At 57.0% G+C, this 25,945-nt stretch overlaps 1 protein-coding gene across 3 annotated transcripts in view; it reads right to left on the bottom strand.

The window, feature by feature from the left end:
• Positions 1-23,881, bottom strand: part of SRRM4 (serine/arginine repetitive matrix 4) — a 48,856-nt gene extending 24,975 nt beyond the window's left edge. For all 3 annotated transcript variants that reach the window (XM_075769826.1, XM_075769827.1, XM_075769825.1), the window contains exons 1-4: positions 23,708-23,881; positions 3,761-3,904; positions 1,252-1,335; positions 987-1,058 (exon numbers count right to left, since the gene is read on the bottom strand). In XM_075769826.1, coding sequence (XP_075625941.1) covers positions 987-1,058; positions 1,252-1,335; positions 3,761-3,904; positions 23,708-23,838 — 431 coding nt within the window. In that variant the 5' untranslated portion in view covers positions 23,839-23,881. The remainder of the gene's footprint in view (positions 1-986; positions 1,059-1,251; positions 1,336-3,760; positions 3,905-23,707) is intronic.
• Between the last annotated feature and the right edge of the window lie 2,064 nt (positions 23,882-25,945).

Genomic DNA, 25,945 nt, shown 5'->3' on the forward strand with positions numbered 1-25,945 from the left:
AGCAACCTCCATTGGTCATGAATGCTTAACGGTTTATCACGCTGCCTTTTGGGACCAGCTACAGCTTATCTGTGGCTTGCAGGGGCATAAATGGGCACTAAAGGTTCAAGCCAAGGAGCATCTGACCCAGAACTGCCATCAGGAGATGGCATCCATAAAAGAGCATAGGAATCCCTCCTTGGGGAGGTAGTATTGTAAAGGAGTTTCTAAATCCTTGTCTCTCCTCCTCCCTCCCTTTTCTTTAAGATTGAAGCTCAGCTTTTCACCCTGTTGTCCATTTTTGGTTGCTTCTCTCTTTGGTTCAATATATTATAAATACATGAACTTTCCAAGGGAGAAGGGTTTTCTTTTCCACTTTTCTTTTCAAATATTGGTTTAATGGTTGAGAGAAACTAGTGAAATATTTGCGATGTTAAAATTTAATTGTGCTCTTTAAATTAAAATTGGCCTTCAGAAGGGGAACATGGAGGAGGGGTAGTTGCCCAGGGCTGGGAGGGATGGCTGAGATCTGGATACTGGTCTGAGCCTTTGCCCATCCCAAACACTGACCCTTTCTGGGCTGGGGGAGAAGGAAAAGGGACTGGTGCAAGCCCCGAGCGCCGATCCCGATGGCGTCCCAGAGGATGGGAGCCATGTGAAATAGGACAGCAGGCAGAAGCTCTGCACCTCATGTGGATTTGGCTTGTCTGTCTCTCTTCCCCTGCACCCCGACAGCTTGTATTTATCTGTTTACCCTGGATGTGCACCCCGCCTTCATGCCCTCCTCACCCCGAGGGACGCTGGCTCTGCCCCTCCTCGCCTGTCCGGTGTTCACCTCGCGCTGAGGCCCTGCCCTCTGGGCAGCCATTATTAAGAGTCAGGAGTTTGACACCTCTCTGCTGTGGAGCTCGACCAGCCACCCCACAGTGGTAACATCTCCCATCCCTTGTCCAAACCATCACAACAGCCGCTGCTTGCAGGGAATTACATGTTCAAAGGAAAAGTACCTATTTCTTTTTCGCTTCTTGGAGCTTTTCTTCTTCTTCTTCTTCACAGGTGAGGGGCTGTAGGAGGGAGACCTGAGGAGGCAGAGGGGTGTTAGGGACCCTAGGGCTCCCCACAGCCCTCCGTGGCCACCCCAGCCCTTACCCTGCCATCAGCGGCATCCTCCCGGGGTATCCAGCCTCCATTTTACACCAGCTTTCTCCCCTCACACACAGCCATGGGCTGCCTGTCCCCTCCCGCCCCACACGCCACCATGGCCGCCCTCACCTCCTTCGCTTCTTGCGGCCGGACTTCTTCTTCTTCTTCTTCCCCCGGGCCGGCGGCGGCGCACGGTCCCCATCACACGAGGGGCTGAGGAGGGGGGGCAAATCCAAATAAAAATTAAAAATAATAAAAATAAAAGCTGAATCAGCTCACATGGGACTGCTCTCCTCCATCCCCACCTCAGGGGCATCCAGGGCAGGGAGATCAGTTTTCATGGTGAACCTGGGGTGCAGGCGAGTGCCTAATTACCCTCTAACGAGTAATTTGGTCACAGTTTAAATGAAGTGTTTCCTCCATGGGTTTAATGGAGATATAATGAGACAGCTACTGTATGCCGCGGTGACGCCGGCTGATTATTTAAAATGTGTTTGCTGAGGTTAACGACTCCGTAACAGATTTATAGGTTTTGTTGCTCTTTGTAAATATGCTTTAAATAATTAATTGGCATTTAATTTGCATGCAATAATTATTGCAACCAGATGCATCTAACTGTAATAAAAGACTTGACATATGTTAAATAGCAATTGATTAGAAATATATATATTTATTGAGATTCTATGGTAATTTAATGAGATATGCATCTCTTACACAGTTGTTAAACCCTGGGAAAAAAACCCTCCTGTAAATTAATTTCTTTTTTTAAACATATGACACTGAATTGCGTTATGTTTCAATGAAAAGCAAATATCATGGTTAAATTAATTCAGAGCACTGGGCTGAAAATATAAAAGATACTCTGTGGTTACTCATTAACCAAAGCAAATGTTTGTAAAGATGGTGGCGGCCTGTGAATCCCCAGGTTAATCCCCAAATCAGGCTGTGGATCCCCTAATTGATCCCTAGATCCCCAAAGGGATGTGCAGTTTATGGGGAGCATAGCTAGCTTCCCAGGGCCTCTGCAAAATCACTGCTAGAAATGAGGGCGCTGGGTTTGTGCCTCAGTTTCCCCACTTCTCACCCCGCTGGCAGAAGGACCCACTAGTGGGGAATGTGCGAAGGCAGCCCCGTGTTTGGAAAATGCTGTGGGATCTTCGCTGCAGAAACCAGCCAAAAACTGAGCAGTTTCTGCCAAAAGAACAAATGTTATTAAGAGCCCTAATGCAGAGCAAACATCACAGCACCTTGACCCATGGAGGCAGTGGCAGGGGGTTGTCTTGGGGGGACTCGGGCTCCACTGTCTCCCAACACTTGCTCACCCACAGCTTGAGTTACTACCAAAATTACACTATCATAAAAAAACAGTTGCTTGGTGCTTTTAATATGCTTTGGGGTTTTTTTTAATTGCTCTGCAAAAGAAAACTGTATGCTAACGCTTTGGTTGTGAGCTGTGAATAACTGAGTGTTTCTGGTGCAGTAAATCCGAGGTGCAACCACGCTGTGACCCCCAGGAGCATCCAAATCCTCCTCCTCCTCACTCTCTCTCTCCTCCCAAGGATTTCCCTGACCAGCAGAAGCACTGCTAGGAGATACGGCACACCTTGGGCTTAGTGGGTCTTTTGTCTGCATTAAGGTAGAAAAAAAATGCATTTTCCAAGACAGCTCGTTGTCGCCAAGCTCAGACATCTCCCCAAAGACACCCTGAGGGTCTGTCCCACGCCAGGGACCTGGACACCCATCTCAGCCCCTCACTTACCAGGATGCTTAACCCCAGCTCCCACCTGCTTTCCCCCAGCCCAGATTTGGGCTCCCCAGCAAATGGGTCTGGGTGCGTCTCACCCCCTCCTCACCCAGGGCCACGGCCAGGCACGGCCACGGGAGAGCGGGGAGAAACCTCTGGCTGCGCTGGGCGGCCGCGGGCGGTTTCTGTAGAGCCCTTCTCCCCGCTCGCAAGGTAAAGCCTTTTGTCTTTGACATGGAAGATTTCTCCCTGCGCTGATCCGATTTTAATTGTTTCTCTGCGATTGTAATCAAAGTCTAATTAAAAATACGCTTTAGATTATTGTTCCGGTTAGCCTGAAATCTGAAGATATGAAATGTGCTTTCTTGCTCTTTCTTTCCAGCATCTTTAAGCAAATGGGGAGTCTTTAATCCCAGAGACAGTTTAGCAGGCAGGGCTCAGAGACCCTAGCTGCTTCATTTACAATGTTTGATTCATTTTTCCGCTCTCAAGTTGTCAGGGGCTAATGATGAACTGATAATGAAGCTGCGTCCTAACGAAGCCAATGCTGCTGGGCTGGTCTAGGCATGGGGAGAGGGGAATTGCTGAGAGTGATGCCCAGCCAGGGGTACCCCGCAGACCTGGTAGCACATGGGGCTGCTGGCAGGTTGCCTGCCTTCCAGCCAGGATTACTTGCAAGGGGGTTGTAAGAGCAAGGCGTGGAGTGGAAGTGAACTACAGGTGCAAACATGCACAGGGATTTCATGCAATTGCATAAATTTGCTGTACGCTCACATGGTGGTTTAACCCATCCCCAGGTCTCGCAGACCCCAGGGGCTGGGTAAACAGTCACCGACGCCTCCTCTGCCATCCCCCTGTGTCGGGGTGACCCCCCTCACAGCCCGGGGCTCCTACCTGCGTGACCTGCGGCGAGCATGGTCTGGTCTCTCCTTCCCTTTCACACAGCCGTTGGTGGTGGAGGCTTCCTTGACCACGCGGCCACTCAGCTTTTCGGGACGTCTGTCCTCCGCAGGGTACGGCAGGCAGCTGAGCGTCCCGCTGCGGGAGCAAGACCACAAAAAGAGAGCAATAAAGAACTATGCATTCAGCTGGGCTCGTTGGCTGAAGGTTTCCCATGTGGTGGGGAATCCCCTTGCCTTTCCGCAGGTAGGACCCGTGCTGCTGTGAAGGAGAGCTGCAGGTTGCTCTCAGGCCTCCTGAGCCCACAACTCTCAGCCCTGCAGTGGGAAATGCTCCTGCAAGGAGCCGGGAAGCCCCCATTTCCAAGCCCAGCTGCATCCCAGCTCAGCTTTCAGGCAGAGATGCCACTAGCATCGTGCAGCTGAGGGCAGCCCCACACTGCAGGGACAGCACGGGGTCCAGATCCAATGTGACAGCGAGGGGCAATGGTAGCTAACCAGACCAGCACCCCTGGACATCTTCCGCTGCGTTGTGGCTTTTAGCTCACCAGCTCTGCAGAGACAGCACTGATCTTGCACTCTGGTAGAAAAAAAGCTTTTGCATCTCAAACGCTGTTCCCCAAACCTGCTGTTAACCTCACCACGCATCCTCATCCTGTCCCCCTCACCAGCACTCAGGTGGAAGCAAAAGCGTGAGGCACGGCCAGAGGCCGGTACGCCCCGGGGAACATCCTGCTGCCTGCCCCAGCCCTGAGCAACACTTTTCCAGCTGGAGTTGGCACCGGAGCAGCTGCAGAAGAAGGGTCTCCCCTCTCTTTCCATCTGTGCTTTCTCTCTCAACAAGCCCCCACTTTCTCTTGTAGCTGACTCTTTCTTTGTAATGCCTGAACATTTAAGGATGTGCATCAGCTAAATACAAGTGACAGGGGTCAATGCAGGGAAGCGGAGTGGAGTATTTCCAGCCCAGGACATGGAGGAGGTGACACTGGCTGATCCGATGGTCCCTCTAGCTTTAAAAATCTATTTCTCTGCTTGTAATAAATCCCCCAGTTGCTTCCCAACATCTATGTTATTTTTAACCATCCGGGAAGCTACATGGTTAATTGCTTTCTTTGTGCAGCTAATTAGCTTGTGGCCTTTCCCAAACCCCTTTTAAGAACAGTCTTCTGAGGCTCAATCATTAAGATCCATTAAAAATGTCCCCAAATTAATGACCTGTGCAAAATCTGGGCTGGATCAGCTCCAGCAGCAGAGGCAGGAGGGTTCCTCCCTGGGCTGGCAGCACGCGGGGCCACCGCTGCCTTGCGGCAGGGACCCGGGCATGGCAGGGGATGTCCCTCTCACCCCGGCCCCCGCTCCCGCTAATGGGATTTTCAGGGTCCTGGGGTTAAAACATATTGGCCTTGAGGCAACCAAGGACTCCTGTCCTGCAACGCACTAGGAACCATTCCTTCTGTGCTTGGAAGTAATTATTGATGGAAATAATTATTCTCCAATCCCATCAAAGGCTGGCTTCAATTCAACCAAATGTTCTCCTCTGATGAATGCCGAGAGCCACTAACGCTCTAAACTGGCTGGTAATCCCCTTGCGTTAAGCTCCGTAGACATTGATTGAATATATATATAAAAACATATATTTATTTTTTTTGGTTGTCTTTCATGTCTTTCATGACTGATATAAAAGTGCTTGCAGTTTGGTGTGAACGATTACTGTGGCCTCAAAGGAGAGGATTATCACACCTTCCCCTGCCAGTCCTCGCCTGCAGCAGAAAGGAGAAAGCCTCCGCAGGTGGTTTGCTGGAGCTGGCCCCGGGAGGGCAGCGAGGACGCTCGGGGCGATGCACCCGGAAGCGCAGGGCTCGCTCAGCACAGCGGACGTGCTGCCCGCAGAGGTGCGTGCCAGAGCAGGCAGGAGGAAGAGGAGGCAGGCAGGATGCCCAAGGTTTGCCCTGCTCCGGGCTCAGGAAGGCCCACGGCCTCTCTGCCAACGTCGCGTGGTTAGCTCTAAGGACACACTCCCGGCCACGGGCAGCTGGGCCAGGATGGGGCAAGCTGCCCACCGGTCCTGCGTGCCCTCCAACTTTCTCCATTTCCATGAGACGGTTGCTTGCACTTATTTATTTATTTTTCTTTCTTTCTCCCATGCAGAAATCCAGCCTATCCATCAGGCCTGCCCAAAAGCAGCATCCTTGCGCCTGACAGGGAGATCCCATGCAGGAGGGCACCCGTTGGACTGTCCGCAGCCAGCTCAGCACAAAACACATCCTGTGCAACCTCCCTCTGCAGATGGCTCGCCTTGTCCCTTCCCTTCTCCAGTCCAGGAGGGTTTTTCTGGACTCATGGCAATTTTTGCCAGCTTTTCAGTGGCCGGGAGGGAAGCCACAGACACACAGAGCTCTCACCCTTTCCACCAGCCCATGCCTTTCAAAGCTTTTCACTACCTGACCAGCCCACCTCTGTGTGTTGGTATCAGATTTGGGCTCTCCCATGTTTCTCTTCCCTGACAGAATGTGTCAACAGCAGAGGGGAGCAATAGATCGTTTCCCTAATAGAAATGATACAGAAAAGATCCCTGGTGAGAAAGCACCCAGATGTTCCGGATTTGAAGAAGGGTGAAACCACTGTAAAACCCTGTGGCTGTGTGGAGAAGAATGAAGTGGGCAACAGCAGCCCAGCCAGAAGGTCAAGGGTCCCTGTTTATTTTTGCAATCTGCCCAATATGCTTCCCACCAGCCTTTCCCAAAGGCACATTGCGTTTCCAAATCCCACTGGGCTCCCTGCTGCCAGCAGCATCCCACAGGGCCCTGTCACCCAACGCAACCCCATCCTGCCTCCCTCCCTGGGGTGCTGGCACGTCACCCCCCATTTATGCTCACGGGTGGCAGGATGAGGACCCTCCTCTGCAGAGGCCAAAGAAAATGCAAGACTGGAAAGGTCCCCCAGGGCATTTGCAAGAGCTGGGAGATGTGCTGGGCTCAGCAAAGACTCCTTATGGAGTTTGTGCAGGGAAGTTCTTAAAGACATTCTCTGGCCTCCAGAGCCATGGGTGAGCCCCACGGTGAGCCAGTGTTGGGACACCCTGAGGGCTTGAACCAGCCCAGCCATGGGGAAATATCCCCCCCCCCATAAGGCTGCACTGCTCTTCCTGCCCACGGACAGACCCTGGCACCCTTCACAGAGGGCCAGGCAACGGCACGGGGTATTTTATTTGCTGCCCCAGGGAGCAGAGCTAACTCACAACCCATCCCCATTCCTCCATCCCAGGCCACCGCGCTCGGTGCCATGGCCAAGTGCCATCTCATCAGGCCGTGAAACGTGGCACTCGGTGACGCACGCTTCACCGGGAGCTGAGCCCGGTGACACCCGTCACCGCCAGCCCTGCAGTGACATGCAGTCGGTGCAGGTTTGGCGTGCACTTGAAATCCCTGCGTGCTGGCGTCTCAGCGCTGCCGGGGCCAGGCAGCTGCCCTCCCCTGCCCACAGGCTCCTGCGTCCCAGCCGAGCTCCTCTGCCCCGACCCCGAAGAAGTCTCCTGCCACAAAGCTTTCATCAATCATCCTTTTCCCCCATGGTAACTCAGCTCCTCTTCTCAAGAGGAGAGAAAAGCAGGAAAATTGCCTTCCTCGTGACCTTTCAGCTGCCAGACCCTGCCACCAGCCCGTCTCCCCACCCGCAGCAGCATCGTCCCTCGCTTCCGCAGGACGGGCTCCAGCAGTCCCAGTCCTCAGTGGCCTTGCCGCAGCCCCTCTGCCCTTTTCAGCTGCTTTGCAAGCAGCAGCGTAAGCACATCAGGGCTGGATCATGCTAACCAAGCTTTTTTTTTTGTTGTTTTTTTAATCATTTATTTTACTTAGCACACGCAGCTGAGTTGGGTGCTGGATGCACCCGGCCGCATACACGCAAGCGCTTCGGAGGCCCCGAGCACTGACTGCACTTGGCAGACCTGCACCGACAGCGTTTCCAAGCTCAGGACAGAGTATTTGGGAAAGCCAATATGGAAACTTTACTACCTTGCCCTTTTCAGCCCTGGCTGGCTCTGCATTCCCATCATCTCTACAGCCCCCAGTGAAAAGGTAGGAGCAGCTCCAGCCAACCAGAGCCCCGAAAACGAGAAAGGTTAAAGTATCTCTGACGAGCCTATTAGTTGTGACTGGTTCCCTGGCATTAAACCCATGATGGACACCTTGCCTGGGGACTGGGAACATCAGCCTGTGCAAGGACACGGGTGTCCTACAGCCGCTCGCACCAGGGATACTCCTGAGCAATGTGCAAAAAGTGCACGGACACACGCTTGAATATCTCAGCTTTCCTCTCCTTTCCTCACCTGGAGGGTTTGGCTGGGCAGGAGGGAGCAGGCGGCAGGTTGGGGTACCCGCTCTCCTGCATCCCTACGGCTCTCTGCCACGGCCACCTCTGATGCGCCTCTGTCCTGGGCTCTTGGCCCCGGCGAGGGTGGGCTGAGCTGCGCAATGCGTTTCTAAAATCCACCGCTTTGGGCCGAGAAGCCTTTTGGAATGGGCAAAACGACCCTTTTATTTTCTCTCTTGCTCTCTAGCTTTGCTCACCTGATTGAAAGAGACAATGCTCGAACCGTTCCTTTGTCCCAGGAGAGGGAGGGGGCACAAAAGAAGGTTGTAAAGACATTTCCAAGCAAAAACTCCAGCAGAGGTGTTTACGTAAAGCTCTTTGAAACATGCACTAAAAATACCTCTTCAAAATTAGGAGATGGGGAAAATTGTAAGTGCTTCCACAAACACACACACACAAACACCCCACGGCAGGTTCTTTCCCCACCTCATTCAAACCGTTATTATTAGTGCGGCAGGAGCCCTGCAGTTTGTTATTGAAAATTATAATAGCAAATCACCGAGATATTTTCCCTGATTACACAGACTCCAAGCCAGTTCAATTTTAATCTTCTCCCCGCTATTTTTTCCGTGCATCAGCAGAGACACCAGCTGCAGAAAAGCGCGTGGTTTTCTTGAGGCAGTTTAAACACAGAAGAGAAACACAAGTCCGTAATATACATTTTTCATCCAATTTTTGCCAGTCGTGACTCGCCTCCCCCTCCTATTCCCAGGAACCCTGCGTCCTGCTGCAAGCCCGGATGCAGCAGCAGCAGCTCCTTTTGCTTCTTGGACTCCAGAAACATTTAACGACCGCTCTTATCGCATCCCGGGCCAAAAAAGCAGCTTGGCTTTTTATTTTCCAGCAGTTGATTTGCCATGCATGGTTAAATCAGAACAGAGGAGCTTCCCTGCTGGAAGAGGCCCCGGTAGCGGCGCAGGGTCAGTGCCAGATGCTTTGGGGGATACTGTGCAGTCGCAGCCTGCGGGGAGGGCTCCGTCCCGGGCACCAGCTGGCGGCAGCTCCCGCTGCACAGCACGGGATGAATGGCCCTGACGGAGCGTAAAACTCCACGGGGGAAAGCGATGCTCCCGTGGACCATCTTTCTTAGGTAGGGTCAGCCTGTCCCTGCTCCTCACGGATGGGTTTCTTTCTCCCTGGAGATGCTTCCTGTCCCTCTTCCCTCCCGAGCACTCGGCCGCCTCGCGGGACTCGGCATCACCTTCCCTCGCTGCCAGCAATCCGGGATGGCTCTGCCGACCGCCTGCCAGCGACAGCAGAGCTAAATCTGAGGAGTATGGCACATGGTCGTATCGTTTCTAAAGGAAACCTGGACCGCTGCCCCAACTCGAGCCGTTTCTACAGCATCTTGTGTCTCCTGCGCTGCCGGCTCGGAGTTCCCTGCAGTGCTTTGTGCCTGGCAGCACCTGCCCGCTGCCGGGCTTGCTCTGGGGGCACAATCCTGTGCCTTTCCTGTCGAGCGGAGGGTGTCCTGCCCATGGCAGGGGCGTCCCAACTAGGTGATCTTTAAGGTCTCTTCCAACCCAAACCATTCTAGGTTTCTACGATTCTATCCTCAAATCCTCCTCCTTAGGCAAATACCCTGCAGGATCCCGTGCCTGTAAAGGAGCCAGTTTTCTCCTCAGTCAGGGAATAGGAAAGGAGGACCTTCAGCTTCTCCCCAGTGCCTGCAAGCACAGCCAAAAGTACTGTCATTACCCCGATCTGCACCACAGCACAGCAATCCTGCACACGTTTTGGGGGACTCCGGGCTCCTGAGTGACCCTGGCATGGCGGGGACTGGCCTGAGGAAGGGCTGGGGCCAAAAGCTTATGCTAAACCCCGCCGTAGCCCCACGGCCACTCTCCTCCCAGCCAGCCGCAAACTGCAGTCCCAGACTCTATCCCTGCCATCATCCCCCAGGCAGCCCGGAGCAGCTGTGGGGACAACCGCTCCCCGGTGAAGGGGGCAGAGCTGATGGCCAGGCACAAGGGCAACCCTAAGCAGCCCTCGTAGAGCTTGTGATTAGCAAAAGCCTGGATCTGAGCTCAAATTTCTCATTAATCGCTCTCCCACGAGCGGTGCAGTACAAAACCAAGGCGGGCGAAGGTCAGGACCGTGAGCTGGGAGGGAGGCCAGCGGCTGTGGTTGGGCACTTCCCAACACAGCGCTGGGAGCTGGAAGCTGAGGAAGCACCAGGAGATGACACTTAACATTTTAGGAGGGTTTTAACAAAAAACCCCACAAACTGAAGGATGTCTCAGAAAGGAAGTGCTTTGCCACTATCTGCAATGTGGTCAGGCTGGAGAGCACCCTCACGCCCGATGGGCTGCACGGTGTCAACATCCAGGGAGCATCCCCTGTGCCACCGCAGCACCCCCGCATCAAGCCAAACCCCTGCAGCAGCACCTTGCATCGGTGCTGGCTGCTGGCCATACTTGCACACAAGATTGCAGATCCCTGCACCGGTTAATCCAGGATCTTAGGAGAGCGCTATCCTCCCAGCAAGCCTGGGCTCGCTCTTTAACGAGGAGCCACCCCGCATGCTGCGAGCGATGGCAGGGCCGGGCCACGGGATGCCGCGTCCGCGGCGGTCGGTCATTACGGGCACTCTCTGTGATGCACCGATTCCCTCCTTTGGCCAAAACCCTGCGCTGTTTGGCATGGCGAACGGCAGTGAAATAGTGTATTTGCCAATAACATAGCTCGTTAAATTTTAATCAAATAGGGGATTGTAAGCACACAGTTACCAGGAGCTCCTGGGAGCACTGAAAGATCACTTTAAAAATGAATTAGTAATAAGGCACGTTAGAGGCAGCAAGAAAGACAATGGCTGGAGAAGATCCACTTGGAGCAGGAATGCTCCCTTTGCTGCTCACATAAAGCTTTTTCCTCCTCTTCCTTAATTGGCTTTTTTTGAATTGCCACTGGAAGAAGGGAGGAAAACACATCAGAGGTCCCAACACTCAGATAACTCCAAAACCCCCCCAACCTGTTCACGCAGCTGCCGCCTGCCCACGGAGCTGCCCTGGGAACAGCTCTGGTTGATGGGGACAGCGGGGGACAGGGACATTCAGGTCGCTGCACCCTGTTAATAAACCACCCCCTGAGCGGGACACAGGCACGCGTGCCTGCCCGCAGCTAAGGAACAGCAATCCCAAGGGCTCAGCTTGAAACCACTCCGACATTAAAAAAAAAACATGCTTAACCCCCCACGCCAGAAAAGACCTGTGGGTGTCCCCAACCCGGGTGTCCTGGGTGAACGGCACCCGGGGTGGCAGGCCAGTCCTAGGCGGCAGCCAGCAAAAATCAACCTGTTGCACTTGGGGGGGTCTGGTGAGATGGGGGTCCCTGGACATCCTCCTGTTTGAGACTCGTCTCCTGAGCATCCATCCTGCCACGATCCCCAGGGCCACGCAGGGCTGGGAGGGCTCAGTGATGGCATGAGGAGCAGATGTCCCCGCGCAGGGACGCGTGGGCAGCGATTAGCTCCCGAGGAAAGAAATTAAGCAGCAGATTTCTCCTGCCGGAGAGACGAGCTTACAACGTTCCCGGCCCAGGAAGGGAGGTGGCAAGCGGGCTTTGACAGGCGGGTTACATGCTGCTGGGCGCTTTTCATGGCCAGAAGGGCCCTTTGCCTCCCTGTATCGCATCTCCTATGTCAGATGCGCTGGGAAATGCCTGAACTGCAGCTTCATGGGCAGGAGGGTTTGGTCTAACTCCAGTCCTCCTTCCCTATAACACCCCCATCCCATGGGAAACACCTCGGTGGTCTTGCCAGCTGCCCAGGAAGGACTGGCATGGGGGGTTAAGTTAAGGAGAGTTTCTGGGAGGGAAGATGGGGCCTTTTCTCCTCCCGCTGTGCTCCAAGGAGGGAGAGATTGGTACAGCCATGCCGTCCCTGCCAAATGGCAGGCACCGGGGTGCTCGGCACTGCAGCACCCAGGGCTGTTTGGGGGTCAGAGCCAGGAAAAAACCTACCTCTCCGCTCCCAGGTCTCGTCCCTGACCATCCAAACCACCCTGTGACTCTGAACATTGTTTTAAATCATCCCAAAAAAGAAAGGGGAGGATATTTATTGGCTTGCTGCTCCTTAGGGGGAAGGTTTGGAGGAGGCAGGCGGGTCCCCTGGCTCCTGGACCCCGTGGCAGACCCTGCCAGGAGGGGCTGGAGTGAATTATTTTGCTTTTTGGCACATCCATCCTTAATTGGGTGTAATAATAATTTTATTGCTTGCTGGGATTTGTGAGGCTGAACTAATATTTGTAAAATGCTTTGCTATCCTCAGCTGAAAGGCAATCTAGAATGGCAAAGCCCCAGTGTTATTCACATTTGGACAATCCAGAATTATTCATAAACAAAATAAAGATTATGCAAATATATTCATTAGTTCTCAGAATACCTCCAGGAAAATAGGGGAATTAGTCTTGTTAACAATTTTATATTATGTAAGTGTGTGTCTAAGCACACGCAGACCTGCACGCTGTCGGTGCTGGGACACATTTGCCTGGGACTTGTTCTCCAGTGCTCTGAGAACCTGGGACGAGAGCTTGGCCTGTGCAAACTGGCTACCTCAATTTTGGGACATCCCCGTGCCCTACAGGAAGCGCCAGCGCCCGTCACAGACCAGGGGGTCCTGCTGGCTGCTCTTCAGCCAAAACAGCAGAGACATCCCCAGAATCCCCTCCGCACCAATCGTGGACAGCCCATGCATGAAAACCATCGCCTTATTCTAAACGAAACGACCTTTCCTACCCAAATGAGGAATTTTACGATACACACGGGGTTGGGAGGCTGTGGAGATGGAATCTCGATGCAGCCCCCTTGCTCAGGACCTGCCCTTTTCGCCCTGCGCGAGCCCTCACCCCGACACAAGCTCGCACCCAGCTTGGCTTTCCGCAGTGCAACGCCATCGTCTATTCAGGGTGTGCTGGGAAAGGGGAGATAAAGGTGCGTTGGAAAATACCACATGGTTTAATTAATGCCACATGCCTTTCACTCTATAGGTTGTGTGGATTGTTAATTATTTTTATAAAGAAAATAATTAGTCCCAATCAAGGCAGAAGCTCTCCAGAATTACAGCTCATTAACTGCTCTCACATTTTTCTGTTCTATAAAAAGTCATGTGGTGCTGATGAAAATTATAGACCCTTGGAATCAGCATTAAATACAAATTCAGACAGTGTTACCATCCTATTACCATCAACCGCATTGACTTGGCTTCGGTAATTGCAGCTGGAGATGAAGTCCAGGGATTTCTGCTCTATACAATCTCTGAAAACAAGCACTCTGCCCATTAGTTTGCCGGAAACAACGTGACACCAAGCCCCGACTCGGCTAAGTACGTCCCCGAGGAGATGACAGACACCAAGGAGAAAGGGGAAAGCGAGGCGGCGTTGCCGGCCATGGCAAGACAAGGGCTGCTCAGGTTCGGTTCAGCTCTGGATGTCGGCGGGGCTGCTCCTGCACAGAGCAGAGGGACCATGCAGGTCTGACGCTCGTCTGAGTTAGGAAGGTGAACCAGCAAACGATGCGGCAAATCTGTCCTACGGGCTGGGGTAAGAGAGCCACCAGTCCGAGGGATGGAAAGAGCTAGGAAATGCAGAGGGGACAAGGACAAGCCCACTTTTAAGCAGTGGGCTTATCCTCATGGGGAGGATAAGACACAGAGGGATACTCTTGTCAGGGATGTGGGAACATCCCCAAGCATCTCCCTGTGGACCGTCCTCGTTCAGGCACCGTGCTGGGGCTGGCTCTATTGAACGCCGCAGAGGCGTCGCTCAAAGCCTAATTGAAAGAAATCACAGCATGTTAAAGGGAGTTCAGGTCAAATCAATGCCGACATGATGGGGAGGGCGAGCGGGGGAGCAGGGCAGCGGCTCTGCAGGCAGGGAGCAGGCTGCGGCCACGGGCTTCGCTGCCTGCTCTTCTGCCGCAGAAAGGCAAGGTGAGACCCACCGTCCTCTGCTCTGCGCAGGACAAACCCGGCGGCAGCACAGGACAAGGGTTGGCGGCAGCAGCCCGTGGTGGGGAGAGGGCAGGGGAGCCACGGGTCCTCGGGATCCTGCTTTTCAGTTTCCATTAATCAGGGATGAACGTGCCTTCGGAGACATTTGCAGCCCAGCAGAGCGGGCAGCAGCTAGTTCTTTGGCCCACAAGCCTCCATCGCAAAATCAACCCAACCGCCCCCATGGTGGCAGCTCCCATGTGGAACGCCTGCCCCTGAGCATCTGAGCCCGCTCGGAGGGATTAGGATGGGGAAATTGGGGCTGTGGGTGGAAAAAACACTTCTGGGGAGCCCCCGAGGGCAATGGAGTAGTAACACAAGGCAGCAATCAGTGAGAGCCAGACCTGCCACTGGTGTTGTGCCTTTAGCTCTGTCCCTGCAGGTGCTGAGATGCTCCATGCTCACAGCGAGGGCAGGGACGGGGGCACGGCCACACGGCCCCAGCATACGCAAGGGCCTGGAGCATGAAACAGCTGTGTCTGCCGGCCTGGACTCCAAAACATGCAAAAAACCCCTAAAACATCTGAAGGACATTCTTCACCTCTGCTGGCTCCTGAACCACGCATGGGAAATGTTAGGGAGAGCACAAGGACGGGTCCAAAGCTAAGCCAATGACTTCTCCAGCCATCGGACAGAACAGGCAACAGAGCCCTGCGTCTGGGGGTGCCCCGGGATCCTGGGGGAGATGCAGCCACCACGTTCCGCAGAGCTCAGCCCCACACAGGGACCTCCCAGGGCAGCCAGGGTGTGGGGACACAGGGCCAGAGGAGGTCACCAGGAGATCACATCCATCCTCAATTAGGAGGCATGGAGCGCACCCGGGCCAACAGCCCACGTGCTCCACCTCTCCCCAGCAGGCTGGGCTGCAAAGCACCCCTAGGTCTGTGTATATGAACCGGCGGCTCCCTTTGTTCCTCCTCCACCGGTGATGCCCACCCAGACCCCACTGCACCTCCCTCTCCCCGGCACACATTATCCACCCGCCTTTCTGCTCTGGTGGCCCCACACCATCATCCTTCGTTGACTCGGCCGATGCACGGCTGACGGGCAGGCAAAGGCAGGGACGGGGCAGGTGGCTGCGGCAGGCAGATAACCACAGAGCCCATCCCACGCAGCAGGGAAGGGCAGGCGAGATGTGGGCACTCTGCTGGTTTGGGGTTTTTTGCCCCCTACACGTTCCTGATCTGGGAGTTTTTTGGCAAAGAAAAACCCATCTCTTGGAAGAAGCAGTGCTGAACTCTCTCGTCTTGCTTCTCCTGATCGTAAGGAACCTGGCCGTGCTCTGATCAAAGCAGGAGGAATTTGAAAAGGGAAAATGCTTTATAGGCAATAGGTTCCCAGAGTTGAAACCACCAGCCTCAGGGAGAAATACCCGCTGAGGGCCAAAGCACTAACCGCCCTCCCGCGCTCGCTACGCCACGTCCACGGCCGCTCTGCCGAGAAAGGCTGCTCCACTGGCTGCAGATGATGGAGCAGCACAGAATAAGTTATGATATATTTACATACTATTATACATTGGTGTTATATATGCGCTGCTTTGGCAGGCGGTTGGTTATACGGCAGCTCCAGCTGACCCACAGATTAATTCAGCAGGTGGTCTTTAACTGTGAAATCTCTCTTAATGCAAAAATATTTCTCTTGCTGGGCAACAGCTAATTCTTCATCCCGACAGTAATGTAGCTAAAATCACAGCTCCCTACCCCGCTCTCTTCCAGTCACACCCCTACACACGCGCTCCCAAGCGCACACGGGCACAAAGATAAATTTAATACAACCAGCCCATTGCCAAAGTGCTGCTGAGCTCCACCGGGATGATGCGCTGCTGGAATTCGGTGTTAGCAGCAGAGAAAACTCATTTTCTCATGGCAGCCCATGGGTCTCGGAACATTTTCAGCCACCTGCACGTGAGATGGACATCTCACCCCGGCCCTGGGATCCAACAGCACCAAAGACACTGCAGCCTGTACAAACACATCGCAGCCTCCCCTGCCCCAGAGGTGAAGCAGGAGCCAGGAGGAGAAAGCAAGGGTCCTGCCTGTGCTGCCCCCGACCCCTCTGCCCGCCCAGACACTTGCTCGGGGGCAAATGAGGAGATGCCCTCACTGGTGCTCCCCCCAAAGCCCCCAGCCGGGGCTGGGTGGCAGCAGCTGTTTCTTCTTTCATTAATGACGAGACATAAATTAAACATGACGTGCGAAATGGGTCATCACCGAGGCAGCTAGTCCCAACCTTGCTGCCTCCTGCCTTGGCCACGGTCTGGGAGACCCAGCTCAGCCAGCCTGAAACACCAGTAGAGATTTTCACAGAGCTTTCTCTCCCCACTTTGGGTTTTTTTTTTAAGCCCTTCCTGCAGTCCCCGCTCCACTGGCAGGGAAAGCACTCTGGCCGCTGTGAAAAAACCTGCTATTTTTAAATTCCCACTGTTTGTCAGTGCTTTTGGCTCGAGTGGCTGATGCAGAAGCCAGTTTTGCAGCACCCAACGTCCTGCGGAGGGTTGCATGGCCTTTGCCAGGCGACGGAGGCACCAAGACGCGGGCACTGTGCCCGGCCACGCTGCCGGAGGTGGTGGTCCAGCCCACGCATCCCCCGGGCACAGGCCAAATCCACACCACGCCAAAGGCCCGTTACGGATGCTGTGCTGCTGGGAGCCACCGCTCCTGCCAGATTTCAGGCCTCTCTATGTTTGCACGCACCCATAAAAGTCAGCTGCGAAAACAAATTCGCTCCCAAGGTTTGGCGTGTCCCTCTGCCCATTGCTGGGAATGCCGAAGGGCTCCGATCCGGGCGTCAAACCCAGCCGTGTTTTCCAGCTGGTGACACACAACCCAGCATCGCTGGAGATCGGGACCAGAGGAGGACCCAGCAGGGCTGGGGGCCACGTGTGAGTCTCCAGTGGGGCAGGGCAGACCCACACTCTCTTATAGCAACGAGCCCCCAAGGGCTTGAGCTGGACCAGGGTATGCGGCAAAGCCCGGGCACCAACCGCAGGTGGGCTTTGTGATGATGAAGAGGTTTCAGTGGCTGCAGGGAGAAAAGAAGAGGAAAAAAAGAAGGAAAAAAAAAAAGAGAGAGAAAAGGAAAGGGTGGTCATGCATGAAATGATTTCATTTCAATGACACGGGGTTTGCATTTGGTACGTTCATCTTATAGAAAATGTATGTATAGAAAGGTCCAGCTGCCAGACGTGGAGATGTGGGAATGGGATAGGATGGGGCTGAGGAGAGAAGGGCTCAGTTCTAGCCACAAGCCTCTGGAAGGAGAAATTCTCTGTGCCCGGGGATGCCAGCAGAGAGCGGGGACCCCCCCCCACGCAGCAAGAGTGGGGTCTGCAGAGCACTTTTCTGGGGACAAGCCCCAGTGGGACTGGCTGCTGCGGACGGTGGAGGCAGAAGGGTGATGGCAAAGGGACAAGAGTGGCCGCAGGAGCCACTGGTGGGTGGAAGCGCTTTAGCAATCCCTGGTATCAGGGTCGTCACTGCTATTTATTATTTAGAGCCTCGCAGCCCTAATTCTTTACTAGTTAGCCCTCGAGGGAGGGATGTGAACGTGTGCACGGGGGCGTGGGGTTTCAAAGCCCTGCTCTTCTGCCTCTCCAGGACGGGAGATGAGCGGGGTCGGGGGCCGGCCCTGTGCTACGGGGGTGTCTGCCAGCTCTCCCCGCGCTGGGCAGGGGTGGGCCCCAGCCCTGCAAGACCCTAAACTGCCCCATTTTCCCCTCACCTATTGCTCTGCACTTCGATACCTCTATGGAACAGCCTCAGCCAGGTGCTGGGATGGCAGCAGCCCGGTAGGGAGGGGACCCCCATGGCCAGCACAGCCCCCCGAGGTGCTGGCCACCCCCCCGGGGCTGCACTCACAAACCTGGCACCTGCCACAGGGGGGTCCCCAGCAGCTCTGTTCAAGGGTGAAATCAAGTATTCCTACAAAATGATCCTCCGGCCGGCCAGCAGACTTTCCCCCCCACTTTTGCTTCCTTCCACCTGCTTTCATCTCTCATTCTGAAGCCCCAGATTCGGGGTGAGCCACACCCCACGTTTCCGCACAAGACGCTGTGAACCATCACTCTGATGGCGCATCAGGCCCTGTCCATGTTCTTCGCTGGCGGGCATGGGAATTGGAGGCACGGGGCCAGGTTTGGGCCCCAAGTAAAGCTCTCAAATGAGTCAGAACTTGCCCACCCTCCAAACCACAGTGTTTCCCACCATCATTCTGGTTTCCAGTTGCTGTGGCGCTGGTCTGGGGACAGCCCTCAGCCCCATATCCACTTTCGGGAGCTTTTAGGTGAAAGTGACAAAACCCAATGTAACTGTGGCGGGGCACAGCGGGGAAAGGCGGCATGTTTGGGGGTACCCAAAGTCTCTAAGACAGCCCCATCCATAGTGTTGAGATTCCTGTGGGGGCTTCCAAAGGCCCTTTGCCTAAATCCTTAGGTGCTTGTACACCTTCCCATGCTGGGACACACACGCCTGGCTAAGGCACCCATGGGTGCTGCGCCCTGCTGTGCCACCCGGCGCACACTGCATCCCACCCAACCCCAGCAGGAACCTCCATCCCCATCTCCCCGACATGCTGGCGGGGCCACCGCTCCGGGGACAGAGTTGTCCCCCACCCCACCGGGGAGGCCGGCGGGAACACGGTCCCCAGCCCCGGTCCAGTGGAGAGGCAGATGGACGGGGTCAGGGGTGAAGGAAGAGGAGGACGACGAAGGCTTTGTGAGCAGCAGGGAGGGGTTCCCGCAGGCATCCCCAGCTCTGCCGCTCCTTCGCTTCGCCCTCGCTCCCCCCAGCCTCCCGGCAGCTCCCGAGCTGCCTAATTAGCTCTTCCCGCTCCCATCGCCGTCCAGCTGGAGCTGGAGGGCAGGGGCAGACAAAAGCCTCCCTACTGACAGCCCCTCCGAGGAAGGGGCTTTTTCTTCTCCCCCTCAGCTTTTCTTTTCAAGCCCCTCTCCCCCCGCTTGGGCCAGGGCCACGGGCTCATTAGCGCTTGGGCTCGTTGGGAGGAGGAGGGAGCAGATGGCAGCCAGGCGGCTGGCGTGGCCAGCCCTGCCGCCGCCTCTTCCCGCAGAGCAGATGCCCCACCAACAAGGGGGGGATTAACGGGAGCGGGGGGCCATGGGCACGGCAGGGCCATCAGCGGGGGCTTCCTCCCCAGCAGCACACCCTGATGCTCAGGGGCTGCCAGCCCGCCGGGGATGAACGGGGTTCAGGGCCACCGAAACGTGGTTGGGATGGGAGAGAGCTGGTCCCCAGCCCATCAGGGACTCTCTGCTGCACCAAAAGTCACGGGGGGATTGTAGGCACCTTCTGCTCTTGATGGGGCTACTCTGCCCTCCCCCCAGCAGTCCCAGCACAGCCGGGGGACACACGCTGTCACCCTTGTCCCAGCAGGTTTGCAGCAGCAGCGCCCAGACCCGTCTCCAAGATCACCCACGATAGCAAACCAGGCAGCAAAACTGGGCTTAATCCCACTTCAGCAACACACCCCTCCCTCCCCCTCCATGCACAGCACATCCCAGGGGATTAAGGGTTAAAGCACAAATCCCCTGCGCTGCCCCGATGTGACCCACTTAGGCCATCTGGCAGGGAGGGACGCAGGAACCTCCTTTCTCCCAGCACTGCCGGTGCTCACCCGGCATCGCCGGCCTCCCCGGGAGCTGGTACCGGCACCCACCATCCTCAACAGAGCCCTCGCTTTTCACGTAAAGGTGGATTTCGGCTGAGTTTGGGGGTGCTGGGATGCAGCAGCCTGTGCCGCACTGCCGTGGCTGGCAGTGTGGGAGCAGGGAACCCCAATACCCCCAAAAGCATCCCGCAAGCCCCCAGACTGCCTCCAGCTCTGGGTCCCAGGGGAACCCTGGAGCATCTCCCGGCCTGGCCGGTCCCGGCACCCACAGACAGGCGTGTATGAAATACGAAGCAGCGCCAGGAGAAGTCAGGCCGTCAAGCGTGAAGGGGCTCCCAGCCACCACACCGCAGCTGAGGTCACGGCCAGGGAAGAGATGCAGGCAAAAGCCCTGCCAAGAGGGAGGAAACGGGGTCCCCAAAGTCTGGGCTGAGACTGGTGGCACCTTTAGCACAGGAGGTATCAAGAGATTTTCAGCTCACAAGAGCCAAAGCCCCTCACGGCTGCCATCGGGTGGGGATCGCAGCATCCTTATGGATCACGGAGAGGGAGCGAGGGCACCCTGGCTCAGCAGGGTGGGGGGTCCCTGTCCCCGTCCCTCCCGGCACACAAGCCCCTGAAACCACCCCAGGATCTTGCGAAGACAAGCATGGGGCAGCCCCAGCCCCACACCCCCAGCTGCAAAAGCACAGCCCCAGGCTGCACGGTGAAACCCCGCCGGGCCCTGCGTGCAGCGAGGTTAATTGGAAAAGCCCCTTTCCCCATCACCTCGGTTTTTCCTTTCACACTGCAAACTGGTCAATAATCCATTTACTTTGGCAGAACCCTGCTCCGGGCACGGAGCTGTGTCGGGGGCTGGAGCGAGCGGCCCCTCCAGCCCTGGCAGGACCAGAAGGGAAGGGATTAATGTATTCTTTTGTTCCAGGATGAACCCTCTGAACCTCCCAGGGAATTTAGATGGAAGAGGCTTTATCTCTGGGACCAGCAGCAAGGTGGTGGCAAGGGATAGGGCACAGGGAAGAGCTGGCTGGAAGGAGGGGAAAACAAAAATAAAATCACCTTCTGCTCCTGGAACCCCACTGCTGCTCAACAGGGAGGCAGGATTGAGCCCTCAGCTGTGCCCAGGGCACCCTGTGAGGATGGATTTGGGCTGTGCCCACTGTGGGGGCTCTAGGCAGGACCCCCATGCTGCAGCTGAGCCTCTTGGCACCCCACAAAGGCACAGGCTCAGCCAGTAAAACCGATGGGGAAAGGGGCAGAGCTGGCCTAGAAACGACACCATCACCTCCACCGCTGCGGAAAGCGTGGGGCCTGATCCAGGGCAGAGATCTGCAACGTTTGCAGAAGAGCAGCTGTCAAGTGTGGGAGAAAACAGAAATCCAGATGGTCATCTTAATTTTTCATTTGGCTAACTGGTCTCCCCGTCTCCTCTCTGGTGCGCTCTGCTCACTGACACGGCAGTCATTTGCTCTTAAATTAGCCAGGAGCATCGTCAGGAAAGAGAGGCCGATCCAAGCAGCGGCACAGTGAAACCTCCAGGAAAAACAAACCCAGAGCAGAGCCGGGCGCAGACGGCTGCGAGAGGAGCTGCCGCGAGCCCTGGGGCCGTTCTTCCAGCGGGTGGGGAGCAGGAGCCCGGCTCTGTCTCTTGCCGGGCTACAAACTTCAGGGTGCTGGGGACAGTGCTGTGTACCCCGATGGGCACCCGCTGCACGGCCCCTGGGGATGGGATATCCGGCGTCTCATACGCGCGATCCTGCCAAGACGGCAGCCTCGGGCTCCCGGCAGAGCCCTGTGCACTGCAAGCCAAGCTGGCAGCCCTCACGAGAGGAGCCGCTCTCTGCTCCCCCAGCCTTCCGCTTCGGCCCCCCGGGGCAGCAAAGCCCCTCTGCGGCTTGGGGGCAGGGGCGAGCGCGGCAAGAACCCCGCAGACCCCAGGGAGAGCCCCGCCGGGGCTGCCCCCCCTCGACACCTGTAGCGAGGGCGGTGGTGCAGATGGCTGCACCGCGGGGAATATCCCCTGGCCCCGGCCGGCGGCACATGCTGCCAGGAGACAAAAGGAGCCGAGCTGCACCGACACGGGGAGCCGGCGGCATCACGGAGCACACCACAGCTCGGGGACCCCGTAACGCAGGATCTGCTGGTGCCAAAGTGCAAAACGTGGCAAAGCCAAGCTGGCGGGTCCGTTTTGCCGTGTACCGAGAGCTCCTGGCCCCTGCGCAGATGGTTCCCCTGCCGCCGGAGCTGGCGCTGCCGGCGAAACGGGGAGGCACGCGCGTTCCTTAACTTTTTAACAGAGCTGCAAACGCTCCCAGCCATGGTTCTAGCCCGACCACGATATCTGTGGCAATCCAAATTGCTGTGTAGAGCCGTGCATCGTTCCTGGTGCTTGGGCTTGCTGTATTTTCCCAATGCCCTAATTTGTTGCCGTATTACATCTCCAACTGCAAGATACTTAAGCAGCACAGCTCGCTTAGGCACTTTCAGACAGGAGAAAGTGCATGTGTGCGAGCCAGCACCCAGCCTGCTGATGGCCCCTTTGGGTGCTGACCACAGCCCAACGCAGGGGAGCAGAAAAGCACGGTGGTTCCTCTCCCCCGCGAAGGCTGAAGCCCTGCAAACGCTGCCTGTGGAAACGAGATTTCCTCTCCCCCTTTGGAAACCTAAGCCGTGCCTTTCCCCTTTTCCTACCCCGATTGATGGCAATCAGAGATCAAGAAAATTCACGCTCGGGCAGCCGGGCCACGGGGGCAGAAGTGACCCCCTGCCCCGTTGCACGAGCAGCGGGACCCCCGTCTCTCTCGCTGTCGCGGCTCACAGCCTCCACCAGCATGGGAGGCATCCTGAACGGCTCGCTCCCCGTGAGCTCTCTGTCACTGGGTACAGGCAGAGCCCCCGGCACCCGGCGCGCTGCAGACTCCTCTACCAACCCATCGCCTTCGTGAAACTTTGGGTTGTTCCCCACGGAGGTGGGGAGCAGCCAGCAGTAGAAATACAGAGCAAAGAGAGGAGGTGCAGCAAAAGTCTCCTTTCCTTACAAAAACAGTGCAAAGAGGGTATTTTTAACCAATATTGAGACAGTTAGCAAAATAAAACCGGTCTAAATTAGAGAGTGCACTGTTGTCAGGAAGCCACACAGACCCTCGTCCACGCGGTCACTCAGCTGAGCGGCTCGGTGGGTACAAGCAGCCCCCCTCGCCTCCTTTCATGGGTCCCTGCTCTGCCTCGGGCACACGGGGGGGCACCGGCCTCCCGGGGAGCAGGAGGGACAGGGCAGGCAGGCACCAGCCGTGCAGAGCTGAGGCAGCTTGGCTTTGAGACCCAGGGACACCAGACCCACAGCTGCTGGGTCCACAGCTGGGTGCAGGCACCTCGGGCAGCCGTAGCCTCTGGGCTGCACCTCCCCGGGGTGCATCAGCCTCCCCCCGCGCCAAGGCAGGGTCAGTCGGAGGGGGGCTCTTCTGCTCCCTGGGCATCCCCTTCCCAAGGGTCCCTGGTGAAGGAGCGATGCAGAGACAAGACAACCAGCGGGACACACGCCTGGGGGTCTGCAAGGCGGGGACGGAGGTGACTGCACTTTCTGCCTGATGACCCCCCGCACTGCTCCCTCTCCATACCCCAGCTAGAGCTTTCCAGGCGCCCACCCTGCTCCCCCCAGGAGACAGCCAGCTCCCAGGCGCCAAGCACCACCAAGGCAAAGTTTCCCAAACCCGCTCCCCTTCGGAGCACAGCACCTACGGAGGGAGGGGGTCCGGGCAGCCAACGTCCCCCTGCCCCAGGCACGGGGGGCACCCCCAGCGCCTCCAGCCCCTAACCGGAGGTGGGATGAGGAGACACTCCAGACCCTCCTGATGGGGGGGTACTAATTGGGGGTGGGGAGGAGGCACGGGGTGGTGCAGCCCCCGGCCGGAGGCGGGATGGGGGGGTGTCCCTGAGCCCCCCCCGCCGTGCCCTGGCAGCCCTTACCTGGGCAGCGGCTTGCGGGCCGTGATGCTGGCCACAATGATGCTCTCGGGTCGCGGCGTGGCCACGGCTTTGAAGGTGCCTCGCCAGAACTTCTCGAAGAGCTGCTTCTCGCCCTGCTGCACGCTGGCCATGGCCCCCCCTCCCCGCCGGCCCCGCCGCTCTCCGCGGTGCTGAGCGCTACATCCCCGGCACGGCACGGCACGGCCCGGCCCGCGGGGAGCTGTGCTGCCCCAGCCGCCCCCGCCTCCCGTTTTGTGCCGGCGAGGCGGAGAGAGGGGCCGGGCCCGGCCGCCGTCCCCTCCCCGGCACCGCCTCCCGCAGCTGCTGCGCCCCGAGCCGCGGGGAGCCCGGCCCGGCCCGGCCCGAGAGGGGGTGCCCGGGGGCTATCACCCGCTCCCGGTGCTGCCCCGGCTGGGGGGGGGGGGGGACCAGCTCCGGAGGGCACCCGGCGGCACCTCTGGGGCTGGATTCACTCTTCCCCCTGTGCAAAGCACGGGCGGCCTCGCTCGTCACCCTGGACCGGACGGTTCGGGGGGTCTCAGATGGCTCGGGGGTGGGGGGGGGTGTCTCAGACGGCTGTCAGAGGCAGGTTTTCCACCCTCACTCCCAGCCCCAGCACCTTCCTTGCTCCATCCCCATTGTCACCTTTCCCAGCCAAGGCAGCACTTCCAAAGGGCACCCCCACGCCTCGCAGGGTGCCAACGCTCCAGGGCAGAGCGCCGGCCTGGGCCCCCGCCAGTCCCTGTCCCCCAGCGCAGGCTACCAGTAGCCTTTGTGTTTGCCCACTCCCAACTGTTTACCAGACATGAGGGAAGAAAGGAGGAGGGTCCTGAGCCACCAGCTCAGATGGCCACAGGAAAAAGCAGCAGGAGGCCATGGAGATCGCTCTGTAACTGGTCCATACTGGGGCCCATATGCAGAGGAGATTTTCAAAGACCCCCCCCCCCTTTTTTTCCCCCCCTCCCCATTTAACATGTGCCAGAAGAGGGACAGGGCACGTTGCCTCTTGGCTCCAACAAATGGGGTCCTAGCCAGCTCAGAAAACAAGACCTCACCTTGCAGGACAGGATTTGACCCACCAGGACTGGGCGAGGGGAGAGGGGGAGGAAAGGGCTGGGGTGGCACAAGTGCAGCCCTGCAATTTCCCTCAGCCTCTGCACTGAGTACAATAAAAACATCTTTAGGAGAAAATGCTTCTTCTACCAGATGCTTTGAAGCGCAAGTAAAAGCCGGTGACCTTGGATGAATGAGACTCTCTCTATTGTGCCTTGGAAACCCGCACGATACGTTTATGTAAGCGACAGGGGGATAATGGAGCCAGGAACAATAGGCAGTGGGAGCCGAGAAAGAACGAAAATCATGGAGAAACTTGATTGCTTTCTTGTGATAAACACAAAATTAGCGGAAGGCTCATCGTGACAGCGTTGTCTGTTGAACTCTTCCTTCCCTGCCCCTATTTGCTTTCTGCTCCTGGTGCCAGGGCTCTGCCCTCTGGTACCTGGGGACAGGCTGCCCCGAGCTGCGGCCCCACGCTGAGAGCTGCAAAGCGAGAGCCTCGGCAGCACGCGCCGGCCGGCAGCAGCGGGCTTTGTGCTGCGGGGCCATGAACGGCTGGAGACGGATGCTGGGGAAGCGGCAGCAGTGGAAGCGGGCACGGATCCAGCAGGGCTTTATAGAGACTCAGCCAGCTCTGCCAGACATCCCCTAAAAGCCTGATAGGGAAGGACGACATTCACGCACGGCAGAGAGATGCTCGCTGCGAGGCTGCTCAACCCCCCTCCCCAGGAAACTGCCCAGAGGCGACGGGCACCGCGCTGGGGCTGGGAAAGGCCGGCCGTGAGCGTGGCTCTGCTCTAGTCCAGGACACATTGCACACGCCACGGGAGGTGTCAGAGTGGGGACCCTCCAGGGACTGTCACGGCCAGCAAAGGGCAGGGCAGAGCAGAAGGAGCAGGGGAAAGGGCTCGAGAGCAGCCATGCCGTGAAAGCACGGCTGGGGGAGGGCACAGACAGCATCCCCGGCCCCCGGCAGACACTCGCCAGCCCCAGGACAGCTGCCTGCCAGCAGCAGTGGCAATGCCACCACCATCACCCCATCGCCCTTCTCCCAAGGACAGGCACTCACCACCCAAGAAAATCCAAGCCTGGGTTTCCTCTGGCCCTTCCAGCCATTCCCGTAACGCACAGCCTATTCCTTAGGAGCCCGTTTTCCTGCAGAGCACATGGAGCTCCAAGAAG

Source organism: Balearica regulorum, chromosome 17 (genome assembly GCF_011004875.1).
Source record: "Balearica regulorum gibbericeps isolate bBalReg1 chromosome 17, bBalReg1.pri, whole genome shotgun sequence".
Taxonomy (NCBI): domain Eukaryota; kingdom Metazoa; phylum Chordata; class Aves; order Gruiformes; family Gruidae; genus Balearica; species Balearica regulorum.